The following is a 21,793-nucleotide window of genomic DNA, read 5'->3' on the forward strand; positions in this document are numbered from 1 at the left end:
AACTCCTAGAATTTGTGACTTACTATAAATAGTAAACTTATTATTTATAGACGATCGTGATGTCTACTAGTGCGCAAGGTTTTCGGACAAAAATAGTAACTGTCCTATTAGGCTTCACCAAACCGTTCTCCTAATTTTTCTAAGCTCTTTTCACGTTGGACGCAACTCCTAAAGCCCAACGGATGAAGAGTTATAGTCAAACTAAAACTTACTATTTATAGTAAAAACGAAATTAAAATAGGGAAACGACCGTCGATCTGGCGGTATTTCTCAAATCCAGCTTGGGCAACCCGGCATAGCGGGGTTGGTCGGCTAAAGTAGCTCGTTCTACCCCAAAATCATATATTATACGTCAGATAACTCATTCCGGTTTGCGAAATATGCCTGACTAAAGGTCCGATGGTCTGGATCACTTCTGTCATCGACCAGGCCTTTTCTGATCCATCTTGGCCATGTAACTGTCCGCGACCTGCTCTACATCAATTTTTACCCCCTGATTTGACTCAGGGCATTGTTTATAGAGGTTCTAGATTCTGCATTGTCCCCCTGCAACTGCCGTTGGTTCTTGCTATAAGAGGGCTCTCCTTCATTTTAGACTGCTCTCTTCTCCGGTTCTTGTTTGGATATCAGCAGAACAACATATACATTTTAAGGCTGCATAACTCCCACCTTTTGGACATTCATATTAAATAGGAACCGCTCCATTAAAATAAAATTAAAAAAAAAAAGGAACCGCTCCATCCATCACTTCCAGATTCCAGCTGTCCCTTCTTGGACAAAAGTCAAGCCACTGCTGCAGTTCTTACTCAGGAATTCTCACTCCATCTGCTATTGAAATGAGCCCAAAGCCAGACCAGTTCTGATCACAGAATTGCATTCCCTTCTTCTACCATCCATCTTGAGTTCTGGACTGCAAAAGGGAGGATATCCTGGCCAAGCAACTACGAGAACCATAACTTACACTCTTAGAGCATCTGGGCATTTCTCAAACTATAAATAAACAAGATTTTTAGTGAAAAAAAAAAAAAAAAAAACACGAGATAGCAATCTCATTCCTTTTTTAAGTTGGACTTGAAACCAACGCTTTTTTTAAAAAAAAATTATTTGGGGGGTTATTTCCTCTTGATTAATCTAATGTCTACAATTTGCATCCGAACATAGACCTACAATGTGCATTGCAATTGATATAAAAAATCGTTTGCTTTTATGACAGGGAATGGAGGGAACCAATCAAAGATTATAATTTTCATTAGTGTAGCTTCGGTTGCCGGGTTGGTTCTATTCAGTTCTTGTATCTACTGCTTCTGCTGCCGACGACAACGGAAGAGGTCACCAAAAGGTTTTAAGAAAAAGCTAAATAATCTTAAGGCCATACGTAGAGCTTTCAATAGGCTTGGATTTTATTTTTGGGCCTGTGTAATGGGCATAGAAATGATTTTTAGGCTTGAAAGAAATAAGTACACCATTCCTAGACTTGAGCTCGAAGATATTTTCCATGTTTCATGAATGATCCTAACTTCAGGCACTGGGGAAGGGCTGGGTCTCAATTTCAGGATGAAAATTTAGATGTGCCGGGCTTGGGCTGAGCTAGGCTTTGCTTGAGCTCAACTTGCAGACGGCCTTGGCCATAGAAGTCCAAATTCTCTGGTGAAAGATTCATTTCGCCTCAATTGTCTTGCCAGAATTTGCACTTGGCGTGTTATGATGAACCTCACAAGGTTGAAAGACCAGATGATGAAGATCTATATGTCGGACCAAAGAGGAATATGATAGTAGAATGATACATATGACATTTTCGTCCCTTCAATCCAAGGCTATAGATCAGATTTACAATCAGTTAATCAAAGCAATTTTGGCACCATTGGCCACACAAGTAGGGAGAGTCATATGAATGGTTTAATTGGATCATCTGATCGTTAACCAATGGGTGAAAATGCCACTGACTAATTTTATGTTTTCTCATTTTCAAATCAGTGAAAGAGAACGGTCACCATGAACTATTAAATTATTTGGGGCCTCCGATTGGATCAGAACTCTTGTACTCAAGCATGAATGGTGAGCAAACACAAGATCTGCCATTGATCGACTTAGTTACAATACAAGCTGCTACAAACAACTTCTCTGATGAAAATAAGCTTGGAGAAGGTGGATTTGGTCCTGTATATAAGGTAAAGGCGCTTGTCTAAGGATGTATTTGGATTCACAATGGAACCAATTAGAGATTTTTTATTCTATGAAAATGGAAAGTGGAAAGTTTTAAGCTGCAGTTGGTTGCACCAAATATCATGACATAAATATTTGTTTCAGCCAAACGCAGTCTTAATTTCTTCAGCACCCATATGAAGGATGTGGACTCCAGATTGCAGTAATATATAAGAAATTTCAATTTAAGCACTTCTTCCTTATTATGATTACTGAGAAAACTCATTAATTTTCTAAGGTCAACTCGAATCAATTGAATGTTTGAAATTCAATTTGCTCTAACATCTAAATGCATCTTTACTTGTGAGTAGTTAAGTCTTGAACAGAATAGGCTACATGGGTTTTCTAATTAACCATTTCATGGAAAATCATTTCAGGGAATGCTACCTGATGGGAAGGAAATAGCAGTTAAAAGGCTTTCCAAGAGCTCAGGGCAAGGTCTGGAGGAATTCAAGAATGAAGTCACATTGATTGCCAAACTCCAACATAGGAACCTTGTGAAGCTCATGTATTGCTGTATAGAGAGGGGAGAGAAACTGCTCATCTATGAATACATGCCAAATACCAGCCTTAATGTCTTTCTCTTTGGTTTGGACCCTTACTTTCTTCTTCTAGTTCTGAATTTCACTACAAAGACAAACGTAAAACACAGATAGATATTCTTATGCATTTGTAAGGTGCACAAACAAGCACTAGTCATTAAAAGCTCAGTAGGCGTACCAGGCAATTAACAAACCAACCTACTATTAAATCATAATGTCAGGAGGAAAACATTAGTGTGCAGGATCTGGCAACGGGGAAGGTACTTGGGAAGGGTAGGCGACATGGTCGTCTGTACGTGCTTGACTTTGATCCATCTGTCACCCCGGCTCGTTGTTTCTTTTCTCCATCTTCATCAGATATTACTTCAGCAAATAAAATGTGGAAACTGTGGTACTTTCGCCAGGGTCATTCACATTCGGATCGGTTACTTCAGTTAATTTCATCTGGCATGCTAGGGAATATTTCTCTTAATAAAAATGATTTGGATTATTCTTGTTCTTCCTGTTGTCTTTCAAAAAGTAAGTGTATTCCATTTTCTTTAAGTACTACAAAATCATCTTCTATGTTTGAACTTGTGCATACAGATGTCTGGGGTCCATCACCAATTATGTCCCTCTTTGGGTTACGATACTATGTTATATTCATTGATGACTTCACATGGTATACTTGGATTTACTTTCTGCAATCAAAGTCACAGGTTTTTGAAAAATTCAAGTTATTTCACTCTATGATGGAGACTCAGTTTCGGGTTCTAGTTCAAACTCTCTGCTCTGACTCAGGGGGGGAATATCTCTCAACCGAATTTCGTACCTTTCTTCAAGGTCATGGGATTATTCATCAGACCACCTGTTCTGATACTCCATAACAAAATGGTGTGACTGAACGAAAAAATCGTCATATTGTTGAAACTGCCAACACTCTGATGACAGCTATGAGTGTTCCTCGTTCTTTCTAGGCGGAAGCCATGTTACATTCAATCTACTTGATTAACCGGATGCCAACCAAAGTTCTGAATGGTAAATCTCCCTACTTTGTTCTCACCGGCTTACCTCCTGCATATTTCACACTTCGTGTGTTTGGTTGTATTTGTTATGTTCACCTAGCTTCACGTGAACGTAATAAACTATCTCCAAAATCGGTCAAATGTATGTACTTGGGATTTGGAGAAACTCAAAAAGGTTTTCGATGTTATGATCCTGTTTCTCATCGTGTTCGGATTTCACGGCATGTTGTTTTTCTTGAATATATTGCCTTTCATTCATCTCTTCCTCCTCCGCACACTCCAGACTCTTCTGGTCTAACCACCTTTCCTGAAATTCCGTTTGCCTCGAGTACTCTCCCTCGTCCATTGCAGGTATACTCACGTCGACCATGTACAGATCCACCACCTATTACTCAACCCGAACCTACTGCGGATCCCGAACCTACCTCGATCGTCGTTCCGCTCGTGAACATCGAGCGCCTGATCGTTTGATATGCTCTATGTCTGATACTGTTTTTATTCCTACTTCATATTCTCAGACCACTCATGATTGTTGGAAGAAGGCTATGGCGAAGAACTTGCGGCATTGGATGATAACATACCTGGGAGATTGTTTCCATACAAAATTGGTAATAAATGGATTTATTCTGTAAAGCTCAAGTCTGATGGATCATTGGATCGATACAAGGCTCGACTTTTCGCTCAGGGATACAAACAGGAATACGGAATTGATTACGATGAGACTTTTTCTCCTGTGGCCAAGATGAAAACTGTTCGTACTCTTCTGGCTATATCTTCTGTTCGCTTATGGCCACTCTTTCAGATGGATGTGAAAAATGCCTTTCTTCATGGAGACCTCCAAGAAACCGTATATTTGAAACCTACTCCTGGCTCTTTAATTCCTGACAATAAAGTATGTCGCCTAAAGAAAGCCCTGTACGGCCTCAAACAGGCACCGCGGGTATGGTTCCAACGCTTTCACATTGTGGTTACGGGTACTGGCTTTACTCAAAGTGGTCATGACCCATCCTTATTTTTGCGCACCACTGCTCACGGCATTGTTATTGTTCCTCCTACTGACTGGTATCGATGCTACTGGCATTTCGGCTTTAAAGGAAGTTCTGCAATCATCATTCAAGATGAAAGACCTTGGCCATCTAACATATTTTCTTGGACTTGAATTTTCATGTTCCAACTGTGGGATTTTGGTCAGCTAGCGTAAATATACTAAGGACCTTCTCACCTTAGCATCACCGACGGATCAGAAGATGGTTCAGACTCCTTTAGAACTTAACGTTCACTATGGTCGTGATGATGGTGATCTACTTGCACAGCCCGATTTATACCGCAGTCTGGTTGGGAGTCTGGTTTACTTAACTATGACTCGCCTTGATATTGCATACGCTGTCCAAGTCGTCAGTCAGTTTGTTTCACTTGGACAGCGTAGGCAATATCAGGATGAGTCATAGTTAAGTAAACCAGACTCCCAACCAGACAGCGGTATAAATCGGGCTGTGCAAGTAGATCACCATCATCACGACCATAGTGAACGTTAAGTTCTAAAGGAGTCTAAACCATCTTTTGATCCGTTAGTGATGCTAAGGTGAGAAGATCCTTAGTATATTTACGCTGGCTGACCAGAATCCCACGGTTGGAACGTGAAAATTCAAGTCCAAGAAAATATGTTAGATAGCCTAGGTCTTTCATCTTGAATGATGATTGCAGAACTTCCTTTAAAGCCGAAATGCCAGTAGCATCGGTACCAGTCAGTAGGAGGTCATCAACATAAACCAGAACAATAACAATGCCGTGAGCAGTGGTGTGCAAAAATAAGGATGGGTCATGACAACTTTGAGTAAAGCCAGCACCCGTAACCACATTGTGAAAGTGTTGGAACCATGCCCGCGGTGCCTATTTGAGGCCGTACAGGGCTTTCTTTAGGCGACATACTTTATTGTTAGGAATAAAGAGCCAGGAGGAGGTTTCAAATATACGGTTTCTTGGAGGTCTCCATAAAGAAAGGCATTTTTCACATCCATCTGAGAGAGTGGTCATGAGCGAACAGAAGATAGAGCCAGAAGAGTACGAACAGTTTCCATCTTGGCCACAGGAGCGAAAGTCTTATCGTAATCAATTCCGTATTCCTGTTTGTATCCCTGAGCGAAAAGTCGAGCCTTGTATCGATCCAATGATCCATCAGACTTGAGCTTTACAGAATAAATCCATTTACTACCAATTAATTGTTGGTCAGCGGGTCGAGAGACAATCTCCCAGGTATGTTATCATCCAATGCCGCAAGTTCTTCTGCCATAGCCTTCTTCCAACAATCATGAGTGGCTGCCTAAGAATATGAAGTAGGAATAGAAACAGTATCTAGATTAGCATTCATGCCAGACATAGAGCATATCAAGCAATCAGGCGCTTAATGTTCACGAGCAGAACGACGTATCGAGGTAGGTTCAGGATTCGCAACAGGTACAGTAGGTTCTGGTTGAGTAATAGGTGGTGGATCTGTACGTGGTCGACGTGAGTATACCTGCAATGGACGAGGGAGAGTACTCGAGGCAAACGGAATTTCAGGAAAGGTGGTTAGACCAGAAGAGTTTGGAGTGTGCGGAGGAGGAAGAGATGAATGAAGGCAATATGTTCAAGAAAAACAACATATCGTGAAACCCGAACACGATAAGAAACAGGATCATAACATCGAAAACCTTTTTGAGTTTTCCCAAATCCCAAGTACATACATTTGACCGATTTTGGAGATAGTTTATTACGTTCACGTGAAGCCAGGTGAACATAATAAATACAACCAAACACACAGAGTGTGGAATATACAGGAGGTAAGATGGTGAGAACAAAGTAGGGAGATTTACCATTCAGAACTTTGGTTGGCATCCGGTTAATCAAGTAGATTGAATGTAACATGGCTTCCGCCCAGAAAGAACGAGGAATACTCATAGCTGTCATCAGAGTGTTGGCAGTTTCAACAATATGACGATTTTTCCGTTCAGTCACCCCATTTTGTTGTGGAGTATCAAAACAGGTGGTCTGATGAATAATCCCATGACCTTGAAGAAATGTACGAAATTCGGTTGAGAGATATTCCCCCCCTGAGTCAGAGCGGAGAGTTTGAACTGGAACCCGAAACTAAGTCTCCACCATAGAGTGAAATAACTTGAATTTTTCAAAAACCTGTGACTTTGATTGCAGAAAGTAAATCCAAGTGTACCATGTGAAGTCATCAATGAATATAACATAGTATCGTAACCCAGAGAGAGACATAATTGGTGATGGACCCCAGACATCTGTATGCACAAGTTCAAACATAGAAGATGATTTTGTAATACTTAAAAAAAATGGAATACACTTACTTTTTGAAAGGCAACAGGAAGAACAAGAATAATCCAAATCATTTTTATTAAGAGAAATATTCCCTAACATGCCAGATGAAATTAACTGAAGTAACCGATCCGAATGTGGATGACCCAGGCGAAAGTACCACAGTTTTCATATTTTATTTGCTAAAGTAATATCTGATGAAGATGGAGAAAAGAAACAACGAGCCGGGGTGACAGATGGATTAAAGTCTAGCACGTACAGATGACCATGTCGCCTACCCTTCCCAAGTACCTTCCCCATTGCCAGATCTTGCACAAAACAACAGTTGGGAAGAAATATGACTAAGTAGTTATTGGAAGTGAGTTAACCAACTGAAATTAAATTGGAGGAGAGGTTAGGGACATGAAACACATCACGAAGAGTGAACTGACGATGAGCAGAAGGAGAGAAAGTCAATGAGCCAACGGACTGAATAGGTAGTCTAGTGCCATCCGCAGTAGAAATAGCCTGATTGCCGGTATAGGGACGAATGTCACGAAGATGGGATACATCACCGGTCATATGATTGGAAGCACCCGAATCGAAGAACCATGTAAAAGATGAGGATATACCTGACATACCGGCGGCAGAAAGGGCCTGAATAATTTGTTAGAGCATCACAGGAGTCAATGGAGATGAAAGACCTTCAGCAGAAGTAGTAGATGCAGACTCACTAACAGATGGCTCGGAAGAAATAGTGGTAGCCGTAGCAGAAAGAGCACGACCACGGCCACGACCACGGCCATCACATCTACGGCCGAAAGAAGATGCATAAGCTCGTGTACGGCAGTCCTGAATACCATGACCAGTCCGTCGACAATAAGCACACCATTCCTTGCATTGAGCGACAACATGACCCACCTTGTTGCACCCGTGACAAGTCAAGGGAGAGGAACCAGAACCACGTGTTGGTGGAGTTGTGGACACAGCAAGCACCATATCAGATGAGCCCGGAGTTGAGAGAACTTTCAGTCGTTGTTCCTCAGCCAATAAATCATTAATAACCGAATTCAATGAAGGAGTATGGCTACGGTTTAAGAGAGCAGCCCGACAATGCTCAAATTTCAGACGTAGCTTTATAAGGAATTGACGAACTTGCGCACTCTCGCGCATAGTTTGGAATATTTTAAAGTCATGTGCAAATGTTGGATCCATCATAGTCATCTCTGTCCAAATTGTGACAATTTTGGAATAAAATGATTGAATACTATCGTTACCCTGAGTAAGGGTAACAAGATCCTGTTCCAGACGGTATAACCGGGCCGCATTACTCTGTTGATAAATCAACTAGAGATGTTTCCACATCGCCTTAGCAGTGCGATGAGGCGTGAGTCCAACAGCAACGGACCGATCGACCGAATCGAGAATCCATGTAATAATCCGTCCATTGTTTATTTCTCAATCATCTAATTTGGCGGCATCTGTGGGGATAGTAACAGATCCATCCAGTAGTCCCCACAAACTACGACCCTTGAGGAAGTTCTTAAAATGAATGGCCCATAGAGAATAGTTGGTACCATCAAAACTACAACGTGGGGCTTCTGTACGTGATGAATCCTTATTCATTGATTGATTTGAAGTAATGGAATACACAGAAGAAAGTTTCAGATGTACCGTACAGCAAGGGATCTGGATCTGGATCTGGATGAGCAGAGGTTGAATCTGGACGAATAGGATCTGGACGAGCAGAGTGCGTCGGATTCGAATCTGGATTTGGATAAGCAGAGGCCGAGTAGGGGCTGCCGGATGAGCAAGGGCTGGCCGGACGAGAAGGGATGAATAGAGGAGCACAAGGACAGAGGTGCAAAGGTGAGCAGAGGCGAGTAGGGACGACCAGACGACGCAGCAGGGTCGGACGAGCAGATCTGAAGCAGAAGGGTCGCAGGATGACGCAACAGGGACAGCCGGACGATGCAGGGGAGGTCGGATGAGCAGGAACAATGACCGAACGCAGCAGGGATGGCCGGACGATACTGCAGGGGCGGTCGGACGGCGTGGTTTAGGCGGCCGGATGACGCAGGGGCGGTCGGATGAGAAGAGGCACTTGTCAGACGCAGCAGATGTGATGAACAGATGACGCAGGAACGGTTTCGGATCAACCTTGCTCTGATACCATGAAAAGTGAGAGATGCAGAAGATTTTCCGTGTATTTGAGATAACCCAATGGGGTTGAATATATAGAGATTACAACCATCTATATAAGGAAAGTAGTAAATGCAGAATCCCCTACCTATAGAAACAAGATATACAAGGTAACAAGATATACAAGGTATGTGAGGTGTCTAACAACATGTAGCATTGTCCACTATTTTATTGCAAATAGAACCATTTATCTAGAAGGACCCACAATGGATTTTCAAAATATTGTACGGATTGAAAGATCAATAGTCTTTAAATGAATAAATTCTGGTCATGTTGTAGATTTTTCTTATCCCTACTACCAATTAAGGTCAGAAACTTTAATCACGAAATATCATGATATTTAGTGCAGCCAAACACGCTTAAACATGATTTAATTTAATATGCGGCATGAACTTGATTTAATTCAACCTGAATTCTAGCATATGCAACCTAAACATGATCCAACTCATCATCATCATCATGTAAGCCTTATCCTAACTAATTGTGGTTAGCTACACGGATCATCTTACTCTCAAGATTCATGCTTGGAACCGGCAACAAGAGCACAAAACTCCCGCACACACTATCTAATAATCTATCACATGGATTGATTTAAATCAATGAATAGAACGTAATCCAACTTAGTTTGCATGTTATTTTCAGATCCAGTCAAGCGAGCTCAATTAGGTTGGGAAAGATGCCAAAGTATTATAGGTGGAATTGCAAAGGGCCTTGTTTATCTCCACGAAGACTCAAGACTCAGAATCATTCACCGGGATCTGAAATCTAGCAATATTTTGTTGGACCATGAGATGAACCCAAAGATTTCTGACTTTGGAATGGCACGATTTTTAAGAGGAAATCAAAGCCAGGTCAACACTAATAAAGTCGTTGGAACATAGTAAGTTTTTTTTTTTTGTTCAACTTTGGTAATACATATCAAACCCACCATCCCAAATCATTAGTCCAGTTCAGATTTCTTGGGGAGACATTGATATTGCCTGTCAGTCAGCCCTCCATCCTTTTGGAAATTTTCATTTCTAGTCATAGTGCTTCTAATGTACCTTTCACCATTGTCATTGCCAACAGTGGCTACATGGCACCGGAGTATGCAATGGGAGGGCGATTCTCTGTGAAGTCTGATGTCTATAGCTTTGGAGTTCTACTTCTAGAGATTCTAAGCGGAAAAAGGAACAATGGTCTCAATCTTCCTAACCATGCTCAGAGCCTTCTCACTTATGTAGGATTCTCCCTATAACTCAAATTAAACACACCTTCTTGGTCCCATATTCTTACATGAAATGTGAAATTACAGGCATGGGAATTATGGTGCGATGGAAAAGCTTTGAAGTTGATTGATTCTTTGTTAGCCCAGACATGTCCTACAAGTGAAGTGTTGAGATGGATCCACATTGGGCTACTATGCGTTCAAGAAGATGCAGCGGATAGGCCCACCATGTCCTCAGTCGTTCTCATGCTTGGAAGTGAATCTATGGATCTTCCACAACCTACACAGCCAGGATTTTTTGTCTCAAGGGTCGTCAATGAATCAGATCAATCTTCAGGAAGTGCCAAAATCCGCTCTCTGAATGAGGTAACTATCTCTACTCTCCGACCTAGATGAATGGGTCTAGTTGATCAGTCAATCTCATGCTCTCATGGGTTGGGATGCGATCTCCACAGGCCATGGTTCCACCTTGGCTTGCCAAAAATATATGTACTTGTAATGACACCTTCTTCACACGTTCTCATCGTGTAGCGATACAAAGTGGCTTGATGGACTTAAAATATTTGGGGATTATGTTAATTTAAGTTTCAATATACATTTCAAGATCCTATTCGTTGAGAATAATTTTCCAGGTCCGGTAAGTCTTGTATGCTTCCATGTTGAATTTGGCTAGTTTCTGAGTTGCTTAATGAGTTGTCTTTTCCTTGTTTCTGTTGAGTGGACATCATACTATATGTAATGGTTAAGCCATCAATAAACACGTGTAATGGTTAAGCCATCACCCCTTTACGTGCTTTCTCACTACGCGGCCACCCATAATCTCAATTGATGCCAAGACCTTTCCCTTCGTTGACTTGTGTAAATTTCTACATGACATCACTCCTCTTCGCCCTCCTCTTCGCCTTTCACTTATGCAAGATCTAGGCAATTTAGGTTGACGTGGTGGTGCCCATACACGTAAAATGCACTGTATTTCATAGTAGACAACACATGAATGGAAATCCAAATCACAATTACTATGAAATTGACAAGAATTGGAATCCTTTTTTTTTTTTTTTTAAAGAAAATGAAGATTCGGCCTGCCATCCCGCCAGCCCCAAAGAAAATTCGCAAACATCCTCTCTACATCCTTCAAGATACTCTTAAGAATAATGACAGCCGCTAAGGAGTGGGTGGGGATACTACTCAGAACTGATGAGATCAGCACTAGTCTGCCCGCTTGGGAGAGAATTCTTGTAGTCCAGCCTTGAATCTTTGTTGCCATCTTATCTAGGAGAGGGGCGAAGAGCAATCTCTTAGCTCGGCCCTTGAAAATAGGGACTCCGAGGTAGATAAGATTTGTGACAGATTTGTTAACGCCAATAGATTGTTGAATGCCTCTGATTCTACCAGTTGATAATTTTGAGGAACAGAAAAAGGAACTCTTGTGGAGACTGATCATTTGCCCTGACAAGGATTGGTAATCAGAGAGGAATTTCTTGACAGTTAGAAGGGAACGCTTGGAGCCATTAAGGAATAAAACAGTATCGTCCGCATACAGTAGATGGGAAATAAGAATGCAGCCCTATTTCACCTTGTAAGGGATGCATAAACCACTCGAGCTAAGCTTTGACAGGCCTCGACTCAAGACTTCAGAGGCTAGGATGAAAAGACTCGGCAATAGGGGATCCCCTTGTCTCAGGCCACGCGAGGACTGGAAGAAACCGCAACTGACTCCATTGACAAGAACCGAGAACCAGTTTTTCCCCCCAACAAGATTGAACTAACTTAACCCAGGAAGCAGAAAATCCAAATTTTAGTAAGACCTGACGCAGAAAATTCCACTCCACCCTGTGGTACGCTTTCTCCATATCGAGTTTAAGCACTTGAATGGGTGTAAAATTAGTTGTACACCCATTCAAGTGGGCTCTATAAAAAGAATCGGCCCATACCTATTGTATACACCACTATACAGCACAGAAACTAAAGATTACCAAAAACCGGAGAGGAAATTGGAAACAAGGTACTTACCCTCCAACTTTAATAGGCGAGAACAACCCCTGCGAGACACATCTCGAGTAGGTGAGCACAACCGCAGCTAATCTGAGGTACAACTATTTCTGCGGTTTCTACTCTCATGCACTTGATTGGACGGTTCAGATCTTCCAAGTAAAGTTGATTTCCTACAGCAAACAATCTGAGGCAGGCCTATGGTGCATTATATTATATTGTTTTTAGTGATTTGTGGCCCATAGCTGGTCATATCATATTAAGTCCCATTCGGGGACAAGGTAATAACAAAAGCAATCCTTTTTATTTTATTTATTTATTTTTATTTATTTATTTTTATTTATTTATAGTAATGGCCCATAAGACTGAAATCATGAAGTTGCCCCTTCATAGCCCCAACACAAGCACACAATTCCAAGGAAAACATAACATAGAAATAATCCAAATCGGAGTATCTGAAGGGGCTGAAGTTTCTTCTGTTGGAACATGGTCAGTTATTGTGTGTGCTTTGGGGAAAGGTCTTGTCAGTGCAGGAGAAGCCGATGAGGTACCGTTTAGTTCCTCTCTGATGTTCTCGTTGGAAAGGTGTTTATCTGCTGGAAATGGGGGCGCAAAAGCTCTAGGGGATTCTTTTGGCATGTCATTGTTTTGTTTTCTTCTATATCTAGTAAGGGCTTTAAAAATTCTATGTTTTGGTTTATTTATTTCAGTTTTGAGCGGTTTATGGGTGTTATATGATATATTGGCGAGGGCAGCTTCCTTTTGGTGGCACATACCCAAATGATTATATAGCCAGTTTCTTTCACCAATGAAATTGTAGGTGGTGAGCTCCCACCCTTCTGCTTTAAAAAATAAAAAAGAAAGAAAAATAGAAACAATCCAAATAAAATAAAGCCCAAGAACTCATCAGGTGAGGCCACAATATCCAGATCCAATATAAGAAATTCCCCATTTCATACCTCAGGTGGGCCACAAAGCCTGCAAACAAACCAAGGACCATTGAAAATTTCTTTTACAGTATGTTTTACTTCGTACATCGCAGCCCTACCTGAGGAGTGAAACGGTAAAAAAATTGGAGCGGAAGATCCAACCGCTTTGTTTCCAACCAGATCATGAAAAGCTCAACGTTTGAGAAGGGGCTCACCATCATGTCATGGGAATCCACCCTTACCACCACGTGTCACCCCATTTTAGGCTCAGACCCAAAATTCAGCACTATCCATGATTCAGGTGGACCACGCAATTGAAAACAATGTAGAGGGCAACCCTCACCCTCCAAAGTATTTCCCTTGATGTAGCCCACCTAAATCACGATTAGGCCTATTTTTGGGCACCAAACATAAATTTTAATTAGTGTGCCATCTAATGGTTAGAGTGGATTTCATATAATCATCATTTTGATTATTGAAAAGAAAATAATCAAGGGTCAACGTCCCACTTGAAGCCTAGGGCAGCCTTTTTTTTTTTTTTTTTTGGAGGGGGGGGGGGGGGGGGGGGACCCAACCTATGGTGACACATCCAATAGCCAGAGTGGATTTCACTTAAACATCACCATGGGTAATGTAAAAATCATGGGTGGGCATGACTCTTCTAACTACTGCCTTTTGTATGGCCCACCTAAATCAGGGAACAGTTTGAATTTTTTGCCTTGGACCTCACTTGGGTTGGCGTACTTTTTTTTTTCTTTCAAAAAGGTCAAAATTTTCATTTATCCACAGAAAATTACATGACATAAACTTGGGTTCGGGTGACGGCCAACAAAAAACTTAGGCGGGGCCTATCGTAAAGGATGCCAAAAGTGAAATAAACAGGAAAAAACACTATCTGTTGTCTCTGTGTTCCACTCCTAGGGGAATGAGCCTGAGGTTTCCCAAGCCCACCTTACCCAACAGGATGAGACCCCTGATCTGGGTCAGAATGGGCGAAATGTGCCCGAAGAAAGAGGAGGTTTGGGTTTCACTCCCTAGCCTAGCTAGCCCGTCCGCCGGGCCCTCCCTTTGGATATGGTTGATAATGAACTGACCTTTGGTCAGAATCCTCCTCAAACTAGTTATCCAGTACCTCCATCTCCAGCCCATCTTCGACTTGCCATTAATAAGATCCACAACAAAACTGGAGTCAGACTCAACCTTGAGGCCCAAAATCAGACAATATGTCAGCCCATTGGAAACAACCCTTAGTTCAGCTCTATTGTTAGAATCAAAACTGTAGGCTTTATAGAATGCGAAAATTAACTTCCTCGCTTTATCTCTATAAATAGCCCCGCCTCCTGAAGGGCCTAGGTTACCTCTGGTCGACCCGTCAACATTCAGCTTGCACCAGCTTGGGCTCGGCCTCAACCACTTTACCACCGTTGTTCTCATATGTTCCATCCTAGGAATTCCCATGCCTAAGGCTTGAAGAGTGATACCAGAGGCCAAACTCAAGGAGTGTGGACTGCATGTGTCCTTGAAAGGGATCTTGAACCATCCATTTATTCTTGTGATGACCCTGTGGGCTTGAATATTCTTATCTTCAAATTTGATTTCATTTTTGGCCCTCCATATCTCTCAGCAGAGGATGATAGGGAGTAGCTGCTGCATCAGAGCTACCGTGCCCCTGGCTAATGAAGAGGTCCACCACAAAAACAGTCTCTCCTTGAGCTCTTGAGTTTACTATAGATGGGTACTGAAGATGTTGTTGAAGTGATTTCATGCTTCCAACGCTAAGGAGCAAGAGAGAAAAAGATGGGGCAGCGTTTCTTCTGAGGGGCAGGACCCAACACAGCAATTACACTTTGAAACTATGGAAATAGCTCTACTCTGAACTCTCCCATTAATTGGAATTTCTTTGTGGAGAAGCATCCAAGTGAAAGTGGATATTTTTGGAGGAAGCTTGGAGTGCCACACCCACTTTGCCCAAATTCCGTTTTCGCTAACTAGCCTAACAATCTTCCAAGCTGATTTAACAGAGAATCGTATCTGGCGAATCATCGGTGTAGAATCCTCCTTGAAATATGAAATTGATGTCCTCCTGGTGGAGGTAAGACGATGCTGAGGAGGGAGGAAATAGGTCGTCTGGCCCGATGAAATCTTTGACTAAGAGGCCTAGAAGAGCCTCAGGAAGTAGCGATTTTGTTCTGAGATGAAGCGGGCCCAAATCAATCTAGTTGTCCTGCCAAAAGCTGCAATTTTCCCTGCCAATCTACCATTGAAGCGATCTCTGAAGGGTGGGAAACATCCCCACAATGCTCTTCCAGAGAGGAGAGGTCATCTGGTTTCTTCTGGAAGTCCCACTTAACTGGTTGGAAATCAGGAATTTTGCTCTCATCAAGGATGCCCATTAGCTGGCTTCCTCTCCATGCTTAACTGACCAAGCTAGCTTTAGCCGTAACGCCTTCACCATCTCGTTTAGACTTAGGATCCCCAAGCCTCCTTCACTCCTGGGCTTGATTAAAGATTTCCAGCCCACCCAATGTAGTTTTTTTCTGCCATCAGAGCAGCCCCACAGAAAATCAGCGAAATTCTTTTCCATATCTTTGATGACTTGTTTGGGGATAGCCGCCGCCGCTAGAAAGTGGATGGGGATGCTGCCAAGGACGTGACGAATGAGGGTCACTCTCCCCGCCTATGAGAGGCATCTAGCATTCCAGCCACTGATGCACGACTTTTTCTTGTTTAGCAGATCCCGAAAGTCTGCTTTTTTTAATTTTACCCTGGCAATGGGAACTCCTAGATATGTAGCACCTGTTGTTGCTCTAACTATTCCCAGATATCTTTCAATGGAACTGATCCTTGGAGTCGACATGTTTCTAGAGCAGAAAAAAGAACTTTTCCTAAGATTTACCTTTTAGCCCAAAGCAGCCTGGAAGGAGGAGATAAAGGATTTAACAACCTTCAAAGATGCTCGCCCGCCACCATTTAAGAACAGCAAAGTGTCATCCGCATATAACTGGTGTGAGAGAAGGGGTGTCTCCTTCCCAAGTTTGGGTTGGCGTATCTGGTGGTTGGGGTGGATTTCACATAAATGTCATGGTGGGGCTCAACTAAGCCTACCCCACTTTTTCTCACATGTGGATTTTAAAAAGAAAAAGAAAAATAAAAAAACCATAGTATTGGAGTGAAAGGATTGGACCAGACATTTATCAACAATATAAAGGGCTTATTGGAGGTGAAGGGTGAGAGAGAGAGAGAGAGAGAGAGAGAGAGAGAGAGAGAGAGAGAGAGAGAGAGAGAGAGAGAGAGAGAGAGAGCTAAAGACAATGGAATTTAGTTGAATAGAGAGAGAGAGGTGATGAGGCAATTGATGGGATCTAGTGTGATCGAACCTGGAAGGAAAAATACCGAGAGAGGTGGCAAAGCGGTGGGAACCGATGGTGATTGTCGGTGATGGTTGTGGGGAAGAGTGAATGTTTGATCATGGGGATCGCACTCTCGAGGGGCTTTTTTAGGCTTTTGTTTGTACAACTATGCGGTTTGACTCATGATATGAAATATTTGACTTGAGTTGTCATTAGCCAGTAAATTAAGATTTTTACATTTGACTAGACCTCGTGAAATCCTTACAAATTATGAAAATCAGGAATTCCTTATGTTTATAATGACTCCTAATATGAGATCTAAGATTATAAGGGACCTCAATGACAAAGAAGGCCAGAAGGTGTTAAGCACACGAATGTATGGTCTATACTTTGTGAAACTTAGTGGATTATATGAAAATTTCTTAGTTTAGCGGTAATGCAATGGAATGGATGAGATGCAATGTAATAGTGCAATGTCAAACTTAGAAGTGAGAGTGAGGGATCGAAACACAGGCGATCTGTTAAGACCTATTTACTTAATAGAGAGTAAAAAAGAAAAAAGAAAAAATGACTCTAGTAAGTTTTGAGTTTTTGATGTAGGAAGATCTGGAAAACCAACAGGCTTTAAAGCATATATACTCGAATCGACTATAGTAGCGGGAAAATTAAGAAGGAATATGCTGATGCTTAGAATGCTAGAGTGATGAGAACAAATAGGTGCAATGTTCAACTCAGGAGTGAGAATAAGGGATTGAAACAATGTGATAAATAAATAAACTCATTTACTTGAGAAAGACGGTAAAGAAAATGAAAAACAAAAAAGGCCCCAATCAATTCAAGTTGTCGATGTGGTAGGATTCAAAAATTTGAAAACCATCATAATATACATTTGGACCGACTAATGAAGCAATGAAGTTACTACGCCAAAATCATGAATTTGCGACGGACCGAATCTGTCGTGAAACCAAATAAACGACGGATTCGTCCATCGCTGTTTACTGGGTGGTTTTTTTGCAATGGATAAAATCAGTCGTTAATCTGCAATAGATAAGGTCCGTCGTTAAAATTCGACAAAATGAATGTGGTTGGTAAAAGTATTAGCGACGGGTAAGGTCCGTCGCTACGGACAAATCGTTGTTATTTTCAACTTGTTCAGAAATTAGCAATGGACCAATTCCGTCGCTAAAATATCCGTGAATAAAAAAAATATATCATCATATTATTTATTTATTTATTAATAAATCCTATTTATTTTTAACCTCAGTTATTAATAATTAATGTTAAATCATTCAATTTAATTCATTCATAAACCTATGCATAATCATTCATTCATTCAATCAAATACAATCATTCATTTTAATCCATTCATAAAAGCACAATACCATTAAATTATTTGTCATGACAATGATAGACCTTACTACCCTCGAAGGAGTTTGTCCTTTGACCTCTTTTGTGGAATGGTCAGCAACCTAAACTAGCAAGATTAAATGAATGTGAGTTTAACTGTTGTATTTAGGAAACAAAGGAAAATAGTCATACTTTGCATTGGAATTGCGACAAGACCTATATTATACAGTTACATCTAAATTGACATTGAGCAAGTCTTTCAAAACCCATGATCAACCTACAATTCTCAGGATTGTCTTTTAGAATACCACTTCTCGAAAGTCACCAGAAGTTAAAGATCATTTATCACTGAAATATGTAGATAAGGGATGCATTTGCAACTGTCCATGTAAGATAAACAAACATCCCTTGTAATACGATGAGCCAAAAGAGCTCAAAAGTACTCTTCTACAATCTGTGATCCATGTTCATCTCCGATCCCTTCCTTCTGCAGTCCGTGGCATGATCCTTTTGGACAGGGTCGGGCTTGGCATGATCAGATCGACCGCCTAACTCGGTCGCTTCCTGCTTTTGGTTTCTTTGGGGTGGTGCTGGCAGTTTCTTTGTCGGCTCCCCTGTCTCTATTTTTTTGTTGTTTTTTCTCTATTTCCTCTTCCCATATGATAGGTGTGGGCTGTGACCTTTTTGTTCAGACATGGTCGATCTGACAGGTTCCGACCAGTATGGTGGACCTCCAAATGCTTCGGTTGAGACAGTAATTCGCTTTTTGATCTGTCAACAATTCTTATTGCACTCAGTTCAATTGCCAGAGGCATGTTACGATTGAACAAAGACCATACCATTTTGCTTGCCCTCTTATGAACAGTGGATTCGAAAGACATAAAGACCTTCTCAACACACACTTGGGCACATCTCTTCACGCCTCTTAACAAATTCATCTGCAGCCTGTACCAATCAGCACATGCATGCAAGAAGTCAAAACAACAGTAATTGGAAATGTAGCAAAAAGAAAAACATGCATTCATAGCTTAAAACTAGCAATGCCAGGCTTATGTTAGGATGCATTTGGAGAAACTATATCACACAGCAAGATGTGATTCCTTATAGAATCAGAAAAAATAACACTAGTATAGATACCAGATAACAACAAATGCTAAGTCACAATCAGGAATATGAATTCACTATGAGACAATGCCTTACTTAAATGATAGACCAAAGTCATAGTCAGTGGACTGAAAAATGCATTTGAGAGAATCCTTAAAAACAGAATGGCCAAAGCTTTCCGCCAGCACAACCAAACTCCCACTCCTTTCGACTGCAACTTTAAGTTCCGCAACACCTACATGAAAGTACCAATACCCACATTCATTGAGAACTACTAAATATAATTTTTGTTCTTTGAAAATATAGATAAACATTCAAAAGGAATCTTTCCAAAAAAAAAAAAAAAAAACCCATCAAATAGGAGTATATCATGTACAGATATAGATGCACAAATTCAACTAAGAGGTGCATTTAAAAAAAAAAAAAAAAAAATCAGCTTGGGTATTTCTTGGGTATTTCCTTGGATTTCCTTACTTAGAACTTGTAATATTACAAAGCTCACTTGCATCCATTCAACTATTAGTGAAAGAGAAAGCATTAAATTCAGCCAACTTAATAACTAATGAATAGCCAACTGTTGTTGAAGAGAAACACTAAGTAAAAATCTCTAATTGAAGATGAACCCCAACCAACAACTTTTGGCCAAAACAGAACTACTGGGCATACACACTCAAGAGAGAGAAAAGCAGAGAATGCATTGGCTCCTTACCCCTAGCTCAAACATCAACCTCTAAAGCTACATCGGCGAATAGCTCCTGCAACAAGTTGAGTCACTGAGATTGAGATGCTAGTGCCTGCAAAGACAAAACAGCCATTGATCAAACATGTCAATTTTCATTCTAGAAGAATATGCCCAAGCCAGAATCAACCATGGCATCATCTAAAAACCATAAAGATTCACCAATAGATAGCAAAATCCTAACCACTTCAATTCATAAAGAGTGGTTTGGGTGTCTGGAAAATATCCACTATGGAAATGAAAACCATAGGTAGATGCAAATTCTTGCGTTTGGGCCCATGTAAATACTTGGAATTGGTTTCCGGTTGGAATCCATTTCCACCCTTTCATTATAGATCCACAAATGCCCTCTTTATCTCCTTGGAGAAAGTTTTAAAATGATAAAAATGAAAAGGATATTTCAGTGGAGTGGCTATCCAATACAAGTTTGAAAAGTGCCAAATAGAACATCTTATGTGACAGGTGAAACTTAAATAATGCACAAATGTGCCACAGTGACCAATGTTACATCAGTAACTATTATAACAGAAATGGCATAGTCAATTGTGCTTCCAACCATATATTAACTTTATTTTTAAAATCTTCAACCTCCATCAGTTAAGTTAATCAATGCTTCTGAATTTAAATGATAAAAGAATAAATGCTAACAACTTCAAAGTTCTTACATAAGGTAGGGATTATCAGCCAATACTTTCTTAGAGGCAATTCACAAATCAATTATAGACCAACATCTGTCTTTGAATTCAAATACTGCAGACAAGAATTTGACAATTTCGGTATTAAGAAAGGGCAGTAGAAAATAAAGATTTGACCACATGATGGGTTCCTTTTATCTGTGTTTGGCAAAAAAAAAAAAAAAACCTGGATTAAATTGGTGTTACCTGATACTGAGCTATAACCTTTTCTTGAGAATCTACATACACATGAACCTGCAAAAAGCAAGCAACAAGAAACATGCTACATAAATGCATTTGTACATCATTGCTCTTTAGTTTCGTATGAAAATAACTGACCTTTCTCAGGAAATCTGTCATCTTTGCCTTATGTTGATGGAGAAAATAACCTTGAAATACATAATTTAGTTAATAGGAAAGATCAAATTGTAGACTAGCAATGATCAAATTGTAATTACATTCGCAGTATTTATGATGCAGAAACATTTGTAAACATCAAATTGTAGATGAAATGATGCAGCAACTAGAGATATACACATGCAACTCGAGGAAGTCCACAGATCAGATAGCTGTGATTGTTCAACAAAGTAGATTTTTGATCTGTTGAACATTATCATTGGGATCCACTAGACGAATGATCTATATCATCATCATTAATGCAAAATATCCCCATCTGTACAGACTATTGGCCTCGAATGAAAATTCTATTAATTCAGTCGAAGTTGGTATAAAAGCTTAGAAATTACTTACAAATTGCACATGTGACATATAATTGTAAATTTGTAATAGAAGTTTTGTCATTTGATACAATAACTTCTAAGTCAAAATATGTAACAAAGATGTACTAAGAAAGGTGAATTAAGTCCTAGATGGGCCAAAGAGGAATTAGAGGGTCTTAATGCACATGTGGCAATGCCTTCCTGTCTTCCCAAATCTTTACCTATTGCAAACCAATAAATCAAGATGATACTTGAAGGTTCCAAATCATATAGAATATGTCAAAAATGGCAAGATTATCTGAAATAAGTTACTTATCTACTGCTGTAAATGAAACAATGAAACAACTAGTGTCATAACTGATAGGTCTTTTTGTTGTCAGATGCTTTAAATCTGACAGGTTTTTTGGGCCGCTCGACCGGTCGAGGGCCTGGCTTGACCGGTCGAGTGGGTCGCTCGACTAGTCGAGGCCCGCTCAACTCAAAGTCCA

General features: G+C 40.6%; 1 protein-coding gene and 1 long non-coding RNA gene across 5 annotated transcripts in view; one reads left to right on the forward strand and one right to left on the reverse strand.

The window, feature by feature from the left end:
- Positions 1–11,089, forward strand: part of LOC131221595 (cysteine-rich receptor-like protein kinase 44) — a 51,125-nt gene extending 40,036 nt beyond the window's left edge. For 2 of the 4 annotated variants that reach the window (XM_058216879.1, XM_058216877.1), the window contains 5 exons: positions 1,975–2,168; positions 2,580–2,790; positions 9,890–10,127; positions 10,316–10,466; positions 10,542–11,089. In XM_058216879.1, the coding sequence (XP_058072862.1) occupies positions 1,975–2,168; positions 2,580–2,790; positions 9,890–10,127; positions 10,316–10,466; positions 10,542–10,850 (1,103 nt within the window). In that variant the 3' untranslated portion in view covers positions 10,851–11,089. The remainder of the gene's footprint in view (positions 1–1,974; positions 2,169–2,579; positions 2,791–9,889; positions 10,128–10,315; positions 10,467–10,541) is intronic. The other 2 variants (XM_058216878.1, XM_058216876.1) reach the window with 1 other exon arrangement.
- Positions 11,090–12,334: 1,245 nt separating this feature from the next.
- Positions 12,335–18,514, reverse strand: LOC131221599 (uncharacterized). Its single transcript, XR_009159478.1, has 3 exons — positions 18,136–18,514; positions 13,220–13,282; positions 12,335–12,616 (listed from the first exon to the last, which is right to left on the reverse strand). It is a non-coding gene; the product is annotated as an uncharacterized LOC131221599 (long non-coding RNA).
- Between the last annotated feature and the right edge of the window lie 3,279 nt (positions 18,515–21,793).

This window comes from Magnolia sinica, chromosome 12, assembly GCF_029962835.1.
Source record: "Magnolia sinica isolate HGM2019 chromosome 12, MsV1, whole genome shotgun sequence".
NCBI classification, from domain to species: domain Eukaryota; kingdom Viridiplantae; phylum Streptophyta; class Magnoliopsida; order Magnoliales; family Magnoliaceae; genus Magnolia; species Magnolia sinica.